The sequence below is a fragment of the Montipora foliosa genome, chromosome 4, assembly GCF_036669935.1.
Source record: "Montipora foliosa isolate CH-2021 chromosome 4, ASM3666993v2, whole genome shotgun sequence".
In the NCBI taxonomy this organism is placed as follows: Eukaryota; Metazoa; Cnidaria; class Anthozoa; order Scleractinia; family Acroporidae; genus Montipora; species Montipora foliosa.
Window position 1 is genome coordinate 40887100 of NC_090872.1, and position 17500 is coordinate 40904599.

General features: G+C 42.1%; 1 protein-coding gene across 2 annotated transcripts in view; it reads left to right on the forward strand.

Moving 5' to 3' along the window:
- LOC138000808 (N(4)-(Beta-N-acetylglucosaminyl)-L-asparaginase-like) overlaps positions 1-17500 on the forward strand; it is a 230964-nt gene that overhangs the window by 164695 nt on the left and 48769 nt on the right. For both annotated transcript variants that reach the window (XM_068847463.1, XM_068847462.1), the window contains exons 8-9: positions 8806-8870; positions 15297-15372. In XM_068847463.1, coding sequence (XP_068703564.1) covers positions 8806-8870; positions 15297-15372 — 141 coding nt within the window. The remainder of the gene's footprint in view (positions 1-8805; positions 8871-15296; positions 15373-17500) is intronic.

Here is a 17500-nt window from a genome sequence, read left to right on the forward strand (position 1 = left end):
TTGGTGACAAGTCTGATGGAAATACACGTTCTGGGAAAGAGAAGAAATGTTTTAGTTGCGGTCAAGAAGGACATTTCAGTGGAGACAGGAAGTGTCCAGCGCGTGACCGGGCTTGAATGTGCGGTATCATTGGCCATTTCAGAGTTAAATGTCCCCAAGCTCGTCAGCGTGGTGGTGGTGGCGGCTCCGGATCCAGAGGGGATAAAGGTGGCAAAGGTGCTGGTGGTGGAAGAAGAAATACTGAGAGTAGACGAGGTGACGGTAGAGGAAGACGTAGTCGTGGTCGTGGAGGTTCGCAGGAAACAAACCTTGTAGCTGATGGGAGTTACAGCGAAGGACTTACCGAACCGGTTCAGCAAAGTCCCGAGTTTGCATTTACTGTGAAGCAGTTAACTGGCCATGAACGGAAAAGTAGTGATTTGATTACCTTGATAGTCGGAGGTGTAACTGTATCTGATGTCCTTATTGATTCTGGTGCTACTTGTAACGTGGTGGGACAACAGACCTGGGAGATGTTGAAATTGAAAGGAATAACCTGTGAGTCGCACAAGTCTGCCAGAGAGCTTTTTGCTTACGGCGGTACGGAACCGTTACCTACTCTCGGAACTGTTACTGCGGATGTATCGCTGACTGGTAACAACAGTGGTTGTAGAGCAGATTTCGTGGTGGTTAAGGGCGACGGCCGAACGTTACTGGGTCGTGAGACCGCGGAAATTCTCAATCTTTTGTACGTTGGTCCCTTCCAAGCGAACAATGTTGACAGTAGAGGACTTGATAGGGAGAAATACAATGCCTTGTTTACTGGTGTTGGTTTTTTAAAGGGATACGAGCTTAAACTCCATATCGATGAGTCTGTGAAGCCTGTCGCCCAGCCTGTGCGCAGAATACCGTTTGGATTACGTGAGAAGGTGGACAAGAAGCTCGACCAGCTTCTGGAGCTCGACATTATTGAGGAGGTACCAGATGGGCCTTCAGGATGGATCTCACCTTTGGTGGTTGTTCCTAAGGGCGATGGAGACATAAGGGTGTGCGTGGACATACGGCGTGCAAACGAAGGAATCATCCGTGAAAGACACCCGATTCCAACTGTGGAGGAGCTTTTGCACGATTTGAACGGGCGTACCATGTTCAGCAAGATTGATCTCAAATGGGGTTTTCATCAGATTCTGCTCAGCGAGGACAGTCGGCACATCACTACTTTCGTCACACACCGAGGTCTATATCGTTACAAGCGGCTGATGTTCGGGGTGACGTCGGCACCGGAGAAATACCAGCAAATTGTCAGAGATGTCCTGAGGGGTTGTCCTGGAGTTGCGAACATTGCGGACGATTTAATTATTCATGGAAAGGGTGTAGAGGAACATGACCGGTGTCTTTTTGCTGTGTTGGATAGGTTGAGTGAAGTGGGGTTGACAGTGAACGGAGAGAAGTGCGAGTTTCGATTGTCAAGGCTCACGTTCTTCGGTCACGAAGTGACCAGCGATGGCATTAACCCAAGTGAAGAGAAGGTTGCTGCCATTAGAGATGCACGGCCTCCTAAGGATGCAAGTGAGGTACAATCGTTTATGGGTCTAGTCCAGTATTCGGCAAAGTTCATGCCAGATGTAGCATCCGTAGCCAAGCCCATTCAAGAGTTGACCAGGAAGGGCGTTACCTTCAAGTGGGGAGGCGAGCAGCAGACAGCTTTTCAGGAGCTGAAGCGTCTTATCACTCGGGCCGACACATTGGGTTACTTCAGGGCTGACTGTGGGACAAGAGTCGTTGCAGACGCGTCTCCCGTGGGTTTAGGTGCAGTTCTTGCCCAAGAACAAGGAGGGACATGACATGGAGGGCTGTCTCATTTTCCTCCAGAAGCTTGACTGACGTGGAGAGGCGTTACAGTCAGACGGAGAAGGAGGCATTGTCATTGGTTTGGGCCTGTGAGCGATTCAACATGTATCTTTCCGGGAGAAGCTTTGAGCTGGAAACGGATCACAAACCCTTAGAACGAATCTATTCGCGTACGTCAAAGCCTTGTGCGCGAATTGAGAGATGGGTGTTGCGGTTACAAGGGTACGACTTTAAAGTCGTGTACCGGCCTGGGAAGACAAACATTGCTGATGCATTATCTCGTTTGAATGCCATGAAACAATTGGACCGTGGCGAGGAGTACGATTTCGTCAGAGCCGTTGTAGAGAGCTGCGTGCCTGTAGCATTATCACCGAAGGAGATTGAAGAGGCGTCTTACGGTGATGAGGAACTGTGTTTAGTGAAGAACTGTATAAAATCTGGGAACTGGGAACAGTGTACGTTTCCTTCATATGCACACGTCAAAGATGAATTATGCACCTATGGCGAGTTTTTGCTTCGTGGTACAAGGATAGTGGTGCCCAAGGTCTTGCGAGACAAGGTAGTCAGATTGGCACATGAGGGTCATCAGGGGGTGGTGAAGACAAAGTATTGGCTTCGTAGTAAGGTGTGGTGGCCAGGAATGGACAAAGATGTAGAGAATTTGTGCAAGGTTTGCCATGGCTGTCAAGTTACTTCAAGTTGTGGCCCTCCTGATCCGATGTCTCGTGTTTTGCCTCCAAGTGCCCGTTGGCAAGACTGCAGTGCAGATTTATTAGGACCCCTACCTACAGGAGAGAGTATTTTGGTGGTGGTTGATTATTACAGCAGATTTCTGGAAGTTGCTATTTTGAAGTCTACTACAAGCGTCAAGATCATAGAGGCAATCACTCCTATGTTTGCCAGATTTGGTGTACCGTTTTCCCTGAGGACAGATAATGGTCCCCAGTTTGTGTCCGAAGAGTTTGAGTCATTTCTACAAGTACATGGAGTTGAGCATCGCAGGACGACACCACTGTGGCCTCAAGCAAATGGCGAGGTTGAACGCCAGAACCGTTCATTGCTCAAGTCTCTTCAGATTGCTAATTTAGAAGGGAAAAATTGGCGAACTGAGTTGGTCACTTGGCTGACGGCGTACCGATCCACTCCGCAAGCAACCACAGGTGTCACACCCTTCTACCTGATGTTTCGTCGGGAGATGAGGACGAAGTTACCGGAGTTAAGAAGAGAAGCCATAGAAGTGCCGAGAGAAGAAGTTCGAGATCACGATTGGTCGAATAACTTGAAGGGCAAAGCCTATGCCGATGCACGTAGAGGTGCAATGCCTAAGTCCATACGGATCGGCGACACTGTGTTACTGAGGGCGGAAAAATCTAATAAGCTTTCGACTAACTTCCGTCCGAGTCCTTTCAAAGTGGTTCAGAAGACTGGAACAGAGGTTAAAGTCAGGAACGAGGCTGGAGAGGAATTTAAGAGGAATACTGCGTTCGTAAAGAAGTACAATGAGCAAGATAATGTGTCCAGACCAAACGGGAAAGAAAGCTGTTCGCCAGAGGTAGTTGGACAGGGGGAAAGAGTTGTCGCGTCACCGATGACAGGAGTGTCCGGAACCAGCCCAGTGCCTCTTCAGAGTTCGCCAGAAAAAGGAGGAGAAACTGAAATCCAAATGCGGACAGCAAGTCCATTGATAAGTCAACAAACTGTGCGTAGGTCAACGCGAATTGTCAAGAAGCCTGTGCGCTTCGGAGACTTTGTGTTATCGCTAAGGAGTTAAGAGAGTCTTAAAAGATTCAGATACTTTGTTTTTGACACTTAAGGCGTTGAGAGTTTTGTTTTGTCGCAGGAACATTTGAAGCGTGACTGCCATACTGTGTTAATTAATTAGTTTTTCCTTAATTTTTGTCTGTTAAAAAGGAGGGAATGTAGTGTCGTGAGTAATTCTGCACGTGTGGAATGTATCGGAACCAATCGTGTTACATCTATTGTTTGCGCTATTTATATAAAGCAGCGGTAATGTATGCACGGGGTGTGTGAAAACCAAGGGTCGATCTGTGTGTATTAAAGCGAGTGTTTTTGATGAACTGAGTCTCTACACCAATTTTATAGCATGATGGAGTAAAACTAAAGAAATTAGTTAAGAGACCAGTGTAAGTTTTTTTTATGAAAAACTGAAAAGGCGAACGTTCCTTTTGAGAGACATCTGTTTCGACAAATTGTGCAGGAAAGTGAAGAAACCGTTGATCAGTTCGTTTGTAGGCTTCGTCAACGAGCAATCAACTGTGAGTTTGGTGTAAGCGAGAACGACTACATCCGTGATCAGGTTATTGACAAGTATTATTCCAGCAAGCTGCGTCGGAAGTTCCTGGAAAAGGAGGGAGCTCTAACGTTGGATGATTTGTTGAGGGTTGCGAGGTCGCAGGAAGCTGTTGATCGCCAGTTGAAACAGTATGGTACTGACCAAGTGAGTAATCAATTGACTGGCCAAGTGAATGCAGTTGGTGACAAGTCTGATGGAAAATCAAAAATTTCTGATACAAATTGGCTGAGATATCTCTTTTCATCATATTTGAACAAACTTGTGTTGAGTATATGACGTCATCACTTGGCTAATTTGCATAATGTAAAAACTCGAATATCTCTGGAACGAAAAGAGATATTTGAAAAAAGTAAACAGCATTTTTCTTCTCATGCAGACTACTTGTTTATGTTTCAAAATGGCTTAGATAGGAAAGATGCGATTTTCGTCAGAGTACCCCTTTAAGTAGACTAATGAAACGTTTAAGTCTGCCTTCTCATAATAAAGTGGGATCTTTGTCTAATACTTGAATTTAGATTTGTCATTGAGTATTTCAAAACAGGAATCTAAATAAATGTTGCGATCTAAAGTAACAACCCCATTGCCTTTATCAGGCTTGAGAATTATAATATTGGAATTGTTCCTAAGAGTTCGTAGGATACGGTGTTTCTTTAGATCGTTGCTTGAAGGATGGTAGGAGGAGATATAGTTTTGAGCCAGGTGAGTGATTTCAGTTTTTTGGTGCGTAGCGGAGTTTTCGTCCATTAGTTTCTTCTTCATGGTGTAGTGGATCTTTTCGAAGGAAGCCAGAATGTCTGTCTTGTTGAGATGAGATGATGAGGTTTGATAGAGAATCCCAGCCCATTCTTTAGAAGTTCAAGTTCATCATCAGTTAGATTAAACATACTTGTTGACAACTCTTCGCGTGATTGTGCTTTTTCAGTTTTTCATAAAAAAACTTACACTAGTCTCTTAACTAATTTCTTCAGTTTTACTCCATCATGCTATAAATAGGATATAACACAAAATTTAATGCCGCATTGCAAAGTATTGGAAGATACATGTTGAAAAAGCCCAGATGCGAAATCAGCGAGGCCGCCTGATTAAACGTATATTCTTCAAAATACGGTAGTTCTTAAAAATCACAAAAATCCCAGATTATCTAAAGAGATTTCAGTGCGGCGGGCGTGCAGAGATCTCGAGATTTTGGTATACCTTGCCGCTGTTTGACGCTCGTGTTGGCATAACAGAAGATTCGGGCATGTCCAGAGGATAAAACAATCTCTCGCCTTCGATAAAGTAGGCAGGGAAAGCCCAAATAACAAATCTCAGACAAGAAAGATTTGAGGTTAAGGATTACAGTATTTAGTTTGTTTTAAAAGCTTACGGGAATTTTACAAAAAACATTCAACATGCATAGCAGATACAGCTAGGTCATGCATGGTCACGTGTGACTTGGTTGAGTCGTGCCGACAGTGTTGGAACCGAATACTGTCAACTTTCCACCATGTTTGGGAAAGTTCTTGTGTTAAACTGGAGTCTCTTTTAAAAAGTATATAGATCATCGAAAATGTTATGACAGCAAAAGCAGAAAGAATGTGAAAAAAACCCGTGTTAGCCCTGTTGCATTTTCTGAAGTTTTGAAATTTCACTGGCTCCAAAAAGGTTGAGTTATTCGATCGGCTGAAAATTATCATCCGTTCTACTTCCGATTTTCTGCATGGATATTCTAAAGCTCCAGTTATTCAAGCGGTTCAAAATTATCGTTTGTACTTCTGTTGATTTTTTGTATGGATATAATAAAGCTTGAATTATTCGAACGGCTCAAAGCTATCGTTCGCACTGCTGGCGATTTTTTTACACGGATACACGAGCCGTACTCACAGGTTGCGAGTTTTTTTTACACGGATAGTCGTAATAATTGTTTTAATTCATCAAAGCACTTGTAAGTCAAGTTGCCAAACTGAAATAGGCATTAGCTTTATTGATACCAAGCGTGTTCAACTGCACGCTAAGCGTGTCGTCGTTGGCACACTAAGCGTGACATCGTGCATGATAAGAAAGACAATGGAATTTGCCGATTGAACTCTTTGAAAACAAGGCAAGTGTGTCTTCTTTTGTTTTGGCTGTTTAATATGCGCATATCTGTGTCTTCAGGACACACAAGTTGTGTTGTGTAAGCGTGATGTGATCGTGCTATCACCTTTAGCATCAAGTCATATGGAGGGTCACATTTAGTTATTAAGCTTAATATATTGTATGTATTGTATGTTGTTAGCTTAATATATTGTATTTTTAGATAAACATTGTAAAGCGCCTTGAGCACAGGATATGTGTGCTATATAAATAAAAATTATTATTATTATTATTATGGCAGTATATACACGTCTGGATGCCGATCCTACTCACTCAGGCTAGGCGTTGACCATGGCTAGCCTAAGTCTTATTTACATACTAAAAATACGTGAAATTGCTAATGTGATATAAAAGGGAGAAAAAAGTCACAAAATCAATAATCTAAATAAATAATACATTATAAAAAACTATATGAGTTCTATAAGTAGGTCGCTGGTGGCTTGTGCGGGAGTTCTAAGCTAACTAAGAACCTGTAATCATACAATATACACACACATTATCTAAACTCGGCAAGAAATCATTCCGCCCTATTCCGGCAGCGCTGATTTAAAATCATCACAACATTTAACATCAGATGGCAGAGAATTGAAGAGGGCTGCAGTGCTATGCTGAAAAGTGTCCGAGGCGTGGGGAATAACCAGATTTATGGTACGTGATGGCCGTAAATTTCTAGCATGTCTTACTTTCTCAAGCTGAAGGTTTCTGGGCCAATCGTGAGAATATGTAGCTTTGTGCGCGGCCTTTAGAACGTGCCATTCTCTACGTTCTTTCATAGGCAACCAGCCTAACTTAAGAATAGAGTCAATATTGTTCACATTGCGTCCAAGAACAAAACTGGCTGCCGCAAACTGGATGCGCTGTAGCCTTTTTAATAGGCAATCATTAATTGGATAGAAAATTATATCATTAAAGTCTAAGTGAGATAAAACCAGACATTCAACTAAATGTTTTCTAAGATGGTAGTTTGTAAAGTTCTTGATTTTCCTCAGTGCAACTAGGACACCATAACAAGATGAGGCGAGATGCTTGACATGATCATCCCACTTCAAGGTGTCAGTAATATGAACCTCAAGTAATTTAATAGAGTGAACACGCTTAAGGGGTTTATCTCCTACAGATAAATGTATAGGACGTTCAGCCAGAGAATGGTCAGACGACATCTGAGGAGTTGAGAACAACATGCACATAGTCTTTGCAGGGTTCAGCGCCAAGTTGGAGTCCTGGGACAAGTTTATAATACTTGCAAGAGTCTCATTCATGTCCGCAGCTCTTGAGTCCAACTCCTTGACATTAGAATGGCTGTGCAGTGGGGTGTCGTCCGCATACTGGACGCTTTCCATTGACGGCGGAGTGACCTCGTGTAGATCTGATACATATAAGTTAAAAATCATCGGTCCCAGGATGGACCCCTGTGGGACGCCATACTGAGACAACTGGTACGAGGACTTCCTATCGTCGATCTGCACGAATTGAGAGCGGCCAGATAAATAGCTCAAGAGCCACTTGAGAAAGGGTTTTGAGAAACCGAGCTTGTAGAACTTCACGATGGTCCAAGGGCAGCTCATCTCAAGTAAAGTGACGATCTTGCTTCCTTTGTCTACAAACCTTGCATCTACTCTGTTAGCTCTTACTTCTGTATTGCACGTGTATACAGGGACATCCCAGTAAGCTGTAACTTGGTTATTCTCGTACACTAGTTTTGGCTGTATTGGGGAGTACCAAGGAGGGGTTGTAACTCTAATTTCATGCCCAGCTCCTCTGCATACGTTTGTGCATCTCTGACCAAGGAACGCCTACCCTTCTTCTCCGCCTTCTCCTCAAACTGCCTTACGAGACCAATGGTTTGGTCTTTGTTTTGGTGAAGCCTCACCGCTGTCTTAATTTTCGAAGCCTTATACTCTGCCTCGACCGACTTCAATCCTCGCCCACCGGCTCGTCTTGAGAGGTATATCAGATCAGTTGATGCTAGGGGTGCTTTCCTCCGTTCTCTGTGATAACCTTCTGCATATCTCTATCGATTCTCTGTAGCTCTGCAATAGGCCATACCTGAGTCCACATAAAGTATGTGAGTATTGGTACAGCGAATTGATTGGTCGCAACTACCTTAAAATAATCTGAAAGAGGGCTAGACCATATTACAGAGAGTCTCTGGAGATATGTTCTTGCTGCATTTTCAAGGACTAGAGTATCTTCTTGCTTAGTGTTTTCCTGTACACCAAGGAATTTGTACTGGAAATCCTCCTCTAAGCTCTTCACCAGCTCGTGTTCTCGTACCAACATTCCAGTCGTCTCTTGGAGTACTCCACGTTTCACATGTGCAACAGCACATTTCTTCTCATTCCAATGTAGCCCGATATCTTCCATGGCCCCTTTAACATCTCTCAACACTCTTTCCAACTTTCCTTCTGATGCAGCGTAAACCTTCAGGTCGTCAACATACAACAGTAAGAGTAAGAGGGGGAAGCCACAATTTTCATGCAGAGAATAAATAGTTAAGTTAGCATGTTACATGTTGTCCAGCTTACTTGCATTTATTTCCCAAACAGAGATCAGACAAGTTCAAGGCAGGAACCACATTCAGGCATCACTAAATACAACCATGACACAATTGGTAAGATCTCTCATCTTATTGTTGCTAGCCTGAGCCAGAATCATGAATGTGGTTAACTCTTTACTTTTCAGCTGGATGCTTCCAGTAGACAGAGCTTTTTTTGCCTACTTATGTCCACTTATGAGCCTTACCCTGGCTCCAATGTCAGAGAAATTTAACAAGCAAAAAGTGACAACCATAACATCTGCAATGGAAGACATGAATGTAGCGTTTTGAGGTTCTGTCCTAATGCCCGGTTCTTAAAAAGTACAAATTGCATTTCATGAACTTATGAATTATGTTGCACTTTTCAATGTTACACCAATAATGATCATCTCTCTTTCTGCAAAATACCGCTACCAAAATTAAACTAGAAGGCTTCAAAGAGTAGTTCATAATAGTTGCACAATGTAACATCTCTCAAAAGGAACATTAAAACAAAGACTAAGCATTACACTTCATTTCAACTAAAATATAAAGATTTAGCCAAGCCTAAAAGCGGAGCTCCCTAATTATTTATTCTTACTGCCTGTAGGGTTAGTGAAAATAAAAGGTTTTCGAATTGTCCACGTTTTGGTGTTTTCGGTTACTGCTTCATTAATTAAATCATTTCTTTGCTTTCTTCAATAGAAAAATTCATTGCCTAACTAGTGAATTCCACGGTAAATTTCACGCAAAAAACTGACAATGCATGAATCACAAAGCAATATCGTTTTTTCAAGTGAAATTTACTTTGGAATTCACCAGTTTGGCAATGAATATTTCTTGAATCGCATGATTTTTAAAAGAAAACAAGCACACCCACAGCGAGCGAATGGAAAAGGACAAAAGCCATTTCAAAGCGGTCAGTGTAAAACGCAGACTGCAGAACTGAGGTTATAATGAAACTGTTGAAAAAGCCCAAACCCGTTAGAAATGCTAACCTTAGGCCTAATTAGGCATAAAACAATATTTAGGCCTAACTGTTAGCATTTCTTAAGGGTTTGGACTTTTTCAACAGTTACATTATAACCTCAGTCTGCATTTTACCCCTAGTCTGCAGTCTGCATTTTACACTGACCGATTTCAAAGTCAACTGTCAATAGCCAGCGAATAGGAATCATGCTAAAATTAGAAACTGTCACAAAACTTTGTCAGTTCAAGGTCAAAAAAGAGCTTTACTGATTTACTTTATTCCACTTTATCTCTGAGAACGATATCATCCACATTTTGATGTATTTCATTGAAACTCGCCAGCTTGGCTTGGAACAAGAATCAGCAAAATACGGCAATGCAACCAAGAAAGGACAATGAAATTTCAAACAAGATCCACTCCAACAAATTACCTTTAGGTGCTTTAAACAAACTTCTGAAAACACAAGCTTGTAATGTTTCTTCCTAATTTTACGAGAACTCATTGCGATTACATGTTTACAACATAACAGCACAACTTTCTTGTCACTGTCGAGGCAGATCGAAAAAAAGTTGGGAAAACGGATTTAAAAAGCACATGTTCGCTTGCATTTTAGAGCAAAACAAACAAACAAACAAACAAATCAACCATTTCTTTTAGTCCAAAAGAGTACAGACAATTATTTAATTCCAGTTGAGAATAAAATTCGAGTTTCATTCCTGAACAAAGGAAAAACTGTGAGGAGAGGGTGAGGAACGAAGGAGTTGTGGTGAGACAAACTACAAAGGGAAGGCATGTAACTCCTCCGTTCCTGACTGGCGACGATATTCCAATCAAACATCGACTTAAGGTAAGTCTCGTTTAATTTAAGAATTCTACCTTGTCACCAGTCCTAGTCACTGCAGAGCTACATGAGACTTAAAAAAGCTGATCACACGAGGTAGCTGCAGGCAATTAAAAAGTACAGAGGGAGATAAACCCGAAATATATAGTAGTTTAATATCACAGTAAGTACAACCTAACAATTAAATGATCTACCAACGAAAACTGCAACCCAATGTTGCATGACAGCGTGATGATAGCGATCAACAATACACTGAATTAAATATAAGAGAAAATTTTCACTATTCGGAAATGTTTTGGAAATGGCTTAGAATACTGGCTCCAAAGTTTTTTCAATTGGTTTGTGGTAATGCTTGGCAAAGGTTGGGGCATTGCTCCAACCTCCTACTTTGAGGATTTCTGTGAGAGTGAAGCCAGTCTGGGCACAGTACGAAGAAGAGGCTGGTCCTAGCGCTGCACTTTTGGCCCATTTCCCTACAGTCGAGTTGGTGACTGGCTTGTGCAGCTTGGCATAGCTGATAAGCACCTGGTATTGTATGTTGCTCGGATTGGTTTTGTATGCGCTATGTACTGCTTTGTGTGGGACACTATGCAAATTGACTCCAATCAGCCACAAAATTAGTTGGGACAGTTGCCAACAGAGCACACTGGCAACGACACATTCATTGTTTGCAAAGAAAACTTGTCCAAAAAGTACTTTTCCGGGATACCCCTCCCTTCCCCACCAAAAACACAACGTTGCCCGGGGGGGTGTAGGGGAGGGGGCCATTTTCACACCGAGCTTGAAATCGACCCTAAAGGATAAGTGTCTCAACAATTTTGAAGCCGATTGTCTGTATGAAAAATGCTTATTATTGAGAGAAAGGACATCGTACTAAATAATTTCAAGACGATTTGTGCAGTGTTTTGGATTTGACATACCTTGAAATAAAATGAGACTTTCGGAACATTGCATGACGTTTAGCATTCCCTTTTGACATTCACCATGCATCATTTCATTTCAACTTGTTACAAGGGGTATGACCCATGAAGGAAATATAAATAGGAAAGACAGTTTATAACTCCTGAGGCAAAAAAGGAACAGCGAACAGTTCGACAAAATTAGTTGAAACAGTTGCCAACAGAGCACTCTGGCAACGACACATTCATTATTTGCAAGAAAACTTGTCCAAAAAGTACTTTTCTGGGATACTCCTCCCATTTTCCCTGGAAGTTCTTGCATAAGGGTGGTATCCAGCTTCGTGAGGGTCTGACATCGCTGGACAATTAATAAACAGAGGGGCATAGTTGTCTTCTTAGTGAGGGATTTGAGGTCTAACTGTGTTGGAGGTCCCAAGGGTCTGAGGTGTTGAAGGACTACACCGATCTCCCAGATGGAGCTATATCTTGGCAAGTTCAAAATCCAAGCCACTAGTGGGTGTGTTCCAAAGGTTGTTAGGGAGAATTAGGACAGAAGACAGTGCTGATCGGGTAGTGTTTATTGCACTGTAGCCTAAACCAGAGGTGAACAAAGTCGCCAGGAAGTCAATGGCATTCTCCACACTCGCATCCATTTGATTGATTCCCTTTGACTGGCAGAACTGTTCCTACCGTTTTAGGTAGACATCATACTGTTTAGTAGTTCTGGTATGCCAGGAAGCCAATATGATGTCCTTGGCCTTTGTAGAGTTGCCTTGACCAATTAGGGTTTGCCTGATAAGAGACAAATCAAGAGGGAGACTTGCTTGTGTAGTGGGTGAGTCACATCGGGTCGGCTTGGGAGGTGGAGGAGAAATTTGTTTGCCCAAAGGTGTACAGTCTGGCAAATTGCCATTTTCATCGACAGAGGGAACCATGTTTGCGTTGGCCAAATGGGCAGCATGCATGCCCCCGTCGCTTTGTTGTCCCTTATTTTCTTTTAAACAGCTGGAATCAGGCTGAAAGGAGGAAAAGGCACAGTTGTTTAGATCGCATGTTTAAAACATCTGAATGACATGTTCCCATATGGTTTACAACAGCTACAGCAGTAGTATTGTTTATTATCAATCAGATGTGTGTATTGCTAAGGGAGTGACACAAAAAACTGTAACCCAAGAAAAACCGCTAAAAATTCAAGATAACTGATGTGATTCCAGCCTCGTGTGCGGCCCATAGTTCCCTAGCTGTTCATAGAGGTGTCTGTAGTGAGCGTGTGATAAGACATTATGGGAATCGATCACGTTATTCGCCCACCATTCAAGTTCCTCGACAGCCTGGGTCAAGAGCATGAGTTTCTTATCAAAATTCCACTGATTCACGCATAAGGCAGTTAATTTGGTGCTTTCAAGGGATCGATAGTACAAGGATCCATAGCAAACCGCAGGAAAGGACGACAGTATCTTCCCAATTATGCGTGCTAAGTCCCTGATAGTGTGGGAGGGGTCAGTAAGCAAGATGTTACAGGCTGTTTGCAGCCCGGTAGCTTTTTCTGGGGTCAACCTCGTTGTCATCTCAACATAGTTCAGTATGAAATCTAAAAATTCGAGCCATTGCGAAGGGATGAAGGTAGATTTGTCACAGTGCACGACAAACCCCAAGGAATCAACCACTTGGACCGAATCAATAACATTGTCCACACACTCTTGGTATGTTTTCCCCTGTAAGTACACGTCATCAAAATATGCACTTCACACATGGCTTCTTAAGTGAAGGGTAGAAAGGGCAGGTTTCAGAAGTGTAGCAAATTTTCTAGGAGAACAGGAAAGGCCATTAGGCAAGCAAGTGAACTGGCTATGCCCAGTGGGCTCGATGACACGTTTGGACAATAGTTTTTCTATTTCCAAATCTATTACCTGTCCATCAAAATCTGATCTGACCGATTGGGGGAGGTAGTGTTGACAAGGGGGGCTATCAAATTCTATAGGCCACTTCGGAAGATACCATAATACTCTTTGTTTGTCCCCCGAAATTTTGCATAAGCATTGTTTTTGTTTTCTCTTGGGACCATTGTAAGTCCCAAGAGAAACTGAAAACAATGCTTATGCAAAATTTGGGGGGACAAACAAAGAGTATTCTGGTATTTTCTGAAGTGCCCTATTGCCATGCTAGAAACAGTAGATAGAATCCCTTGATCAGATGTCAGCCGATTCCAGGCTTCTGAGGAATGCGAAACACATCTGGCCTGAAAATTGTCACAATGAGCCAGGAGATAACCACGAAGGGAAAAAGCAATGAAGCTGGTAAAATTACTCACCGACAAGTTGATTCTCTCAAGGGAGCGCATTATTTCTTCCCTATGGGCCTGTCGTTCTTCTGATAGGGTAATTTCTTCCGACTATTTGGTTGCGTACCCTTCCCCAAGAAAGGTCGTCTTGCATTGGAACCACCTTTATTGTGTCTTTCCCTTTTTGTGGCGGATATCCACGCCTGTGGCCCTTAGAGAATCCGACCATGTTTCCAGAGCGATGGGTTTCTTTCACATTGTGCACTTGTTTGGCGAGATCCTCCCCGAAGACAAACTTTGCAGAGGACTTTGTCTCCGAGTAGGAGAGGGCATGGTACTCAGGCTTTAGGGCGGGTTTCATATTTGTTCTGGCCGCAAAATAGATAACTCACTTGCAGCATGCCCTAACAAGGCGACGGTATCGATGCTGCTCGTATGCAGTACTTTTTTGGTAGGGCCGCTTAAACCCGTAGTTCGGAGCAAGTTATCCGCATTCGTTAAGGTTGCATACATTGCCTTCTGGAAGGCCTGCTGCAAATTGGTGAGCCGAAGGTCAGCTTTCTTTCTTAAGGAGTTTAATGATTGTCAAATTTATGAGTTGACATGAGTCACTGTTATATTGACGCAGTTTTTTGGGTGGTCGTATTTGGTGAAAAGGTGTGACATTTTCAAGCTTCTTGCCCCAACGTTTGTGGGCCATTTCAGCCATCTGTTTGTTGATAGTGGAACCTTTTTTGTCCTCTTCCCGGAAGGTGGCCGTTCACTCCTTTTAAGATTTCATTGTGGTCTTTGGCCCCTTTATGGTTGTGGCTTTTGTGTGTGCTCCCCCCCATATACGCCATGGAGCGAATTCTGGACTTCTTCCTCTGAGGTGGTAACACTTATCATGTCAGAGTCCTTGCGGGATTTCATGCAAGGGCCGTCAACATCTTCATCTGAAGAGAAGCTTTTGCTGCATTGTCGCTTGCGTCCAGACATGTGAGACAGTTCCCCGAGCTTTGCAAGAACCTTCCCCAGTAGGGATACATTGGCATAATTGCCCCAAAAAGGTTGACATCCTGTTCATGTTGGCGTGAGCTGGTCCACTGCCTTCTCAAGGTTGTTTGTGGTGCCTGTCGGGTCGGTTGTTGCACCCGGTCGGCTCTCAATAGAAGGTGCACTCGTTGACTATTCCATTGTGCTTGTCATCATAGAGTAATCTGAATGTGAAGAATGGTTAGCAAATATATAATAACGCAAAAAGGAGGGTTCCGCAAAGCTTACCTCTTGTTATCTGCAGTATAGAAGATAAACATTGGAAAAGCCAGTGGCTAAAAAACCATCTGGATCGACTACAAAGCACTCATGCAAATGAGTAGCTAGCATGTGCATGCTTCTCGTGCAGCTCCACAGTGACTAGGACTGGTGACGAGGTAGAATTGAGCATTTCTGGAATATGGAAGAGCAAACATCCACATACAAGTATACTTTAAGATATATTTTTTGCTTGCTGACATGAAAACCAAGACTTCCTGCTGGTCTTGTATTTTAGGGATGGTAGTAGTTGATGGTGCTGGGAACCTTGCTGGAGGAACATCTACTAATGGTCGAAACCACAAGATTCCAGGGTAAAGTGCTGTATTAAAGTAATGAGAAAATCAATTTTACGCATTTTCCAATTTAGGGGAAATCAAAAAAATAATAAACAAGTCCTTTTGTCACCCACAAATGGCCTTTAGCTCTGAACAAGTCTGTAGGCTTGACTCCTGCAAAGGAAATCTCAGATTTTTAAAAAATATCCCTATTAACCATCCTAAAAAATCATTTTTTCAGTGCTACCTTAGTTTTTCATTTTCTTTTTTTTGTGGCCCATGATAGGAGACTTACACAGTTTGTGCTTGTAAAATATCAAAACATTCCTCCAAGATAACGTGATCAAAAGATGTAAAAAGTTTCAAATTTCATTGTGCGTGCCACAGTGGCTTGTTGCCTTATTGGTTACTTGATGGAACTAACTACAAACGATTTAACAATGCCGGGAGTTCTTTTCAATGTCGCCTGTTTTAACAGATCAAGAAATGGAACTTTCTTGTAGTAAGAGGCAATTGTGTTGTCGTCCTCTAAACAAAACAAGACCACAGGCTCTGAGGAATCTTATCCAGCTTTTCTGTCACAAGATCATTATTATATTACACTTTTTTTCGTGAGTAAAACAGAGTTTTCTCTAAAACGAAGGCACATTTGTACTTTCTCGAATAAAGGTAGACTTTTATCTCAAGCAAAGTGGCACTGTCCTTACTCATGGATATGAAAGTTATCGTGATTGTTTGAAATTGGCGGGCTGCATTTGCCTTTATTCACTAGTCAGTGTGATATAACAGAAACAGGGGGCTCTCATGTGCGACTAGATACCCAAAATAATGCATGAATGTGCAGGTGATCCTTTTTGCTGGAATTCAATCCTGTAAAAGAAGTCAGTACTATTTCTACATTAGGCATAAGATTACTCTTCACCACATCCTTTATAAAGAGATTTACCATGTGTTCAAAGTGCCAAGCACAAGTGAATGGTCTTTTTGAATAAAGTCTGATTTTTGTTGCCCGGTCATATTTTTAATCTCATCATCAGTTAGCTCTTTTTTCTCTACAAGTCTACCAAGGATTTTCAAAAGATGTGACCACATTGTTTTTGATGCAGAAAACGAAGAGAACCATGAGGGATTACCTAATTGCCTAATGATAGCAAATAAGTCCGTTTTGCACTTTTCAAAACATGGCGGTGATCCTCTCAAGTTTCTCGATACTGTAAACCCTTCTTCATGAAGAGGTGTTAATTTACTTACACAATCATCTGATTTTAGGTCTCACTTTGTTGGTTTTTTTTTTTTTTTTTGTATTTTATTGATTTTTTCTATAAAATATAATACTTTACACACACAAAGAACAGCAAACAGAACAAAAACAACCACAAAATACATACATATATAACTAACTGCAGACAGTACTGTTTCGGCCTTCTGGGCCTCATCAGTGAGGTGCTGATGTCTAGGATGGTGGTTAAGCTTATAAAATCACCCCAAATGTCCCACACATGTGGTACATCTAAGCCATGCCAGAGTGCTTAAACTAGCGAGCTAGTGAGCATGTGCAATTGCTAGCGGCAATGACTCATCCTTGTAGAGTGCTCAATTTGGACATGAAAGCAAAAGCTTTGTAATGCCAAAGAGCTATATCTAACTGCAGACAGTACTGTTTCGGCCTTCTGGGCTTTATCAGTGCAGTGCTGATGTCTAGGATGGGTGTTAAAAGGTCTGGATAGTAGCAGGCATATCAATATCTTTAGAAACAACACAACACTTTTGAAATTTAAAAACATGTTTCAGTTTAAATTACAAAGTACAGAGTTGAATATTTAGTGTGAACCAAAATGCTAATTAACTATAAGAACAAAAGGAAACATAACAATGTAAAAGCAGCCAAGATTGCTGCCTAATTTTGTGCTCTACAAATTTATTGCAATTAAGGTTATATTCTCTCGTATTTTTTCTATTATTGGACCAAAAAGGAGACCTCCTATGGCTAATGATGCTATCGATCCAACTGATTCGACTTTTGAAGATCACTGGGATAAATTAGAAATCAAACTTAACAACTGGGTTACATCATCACTCCCCGGCCTCGTTACGAGCATTATGCAATCTCATGTCGTTAAAATCATCAACGACTATATCTCATCGACTGAGTTTCAAAGATCCC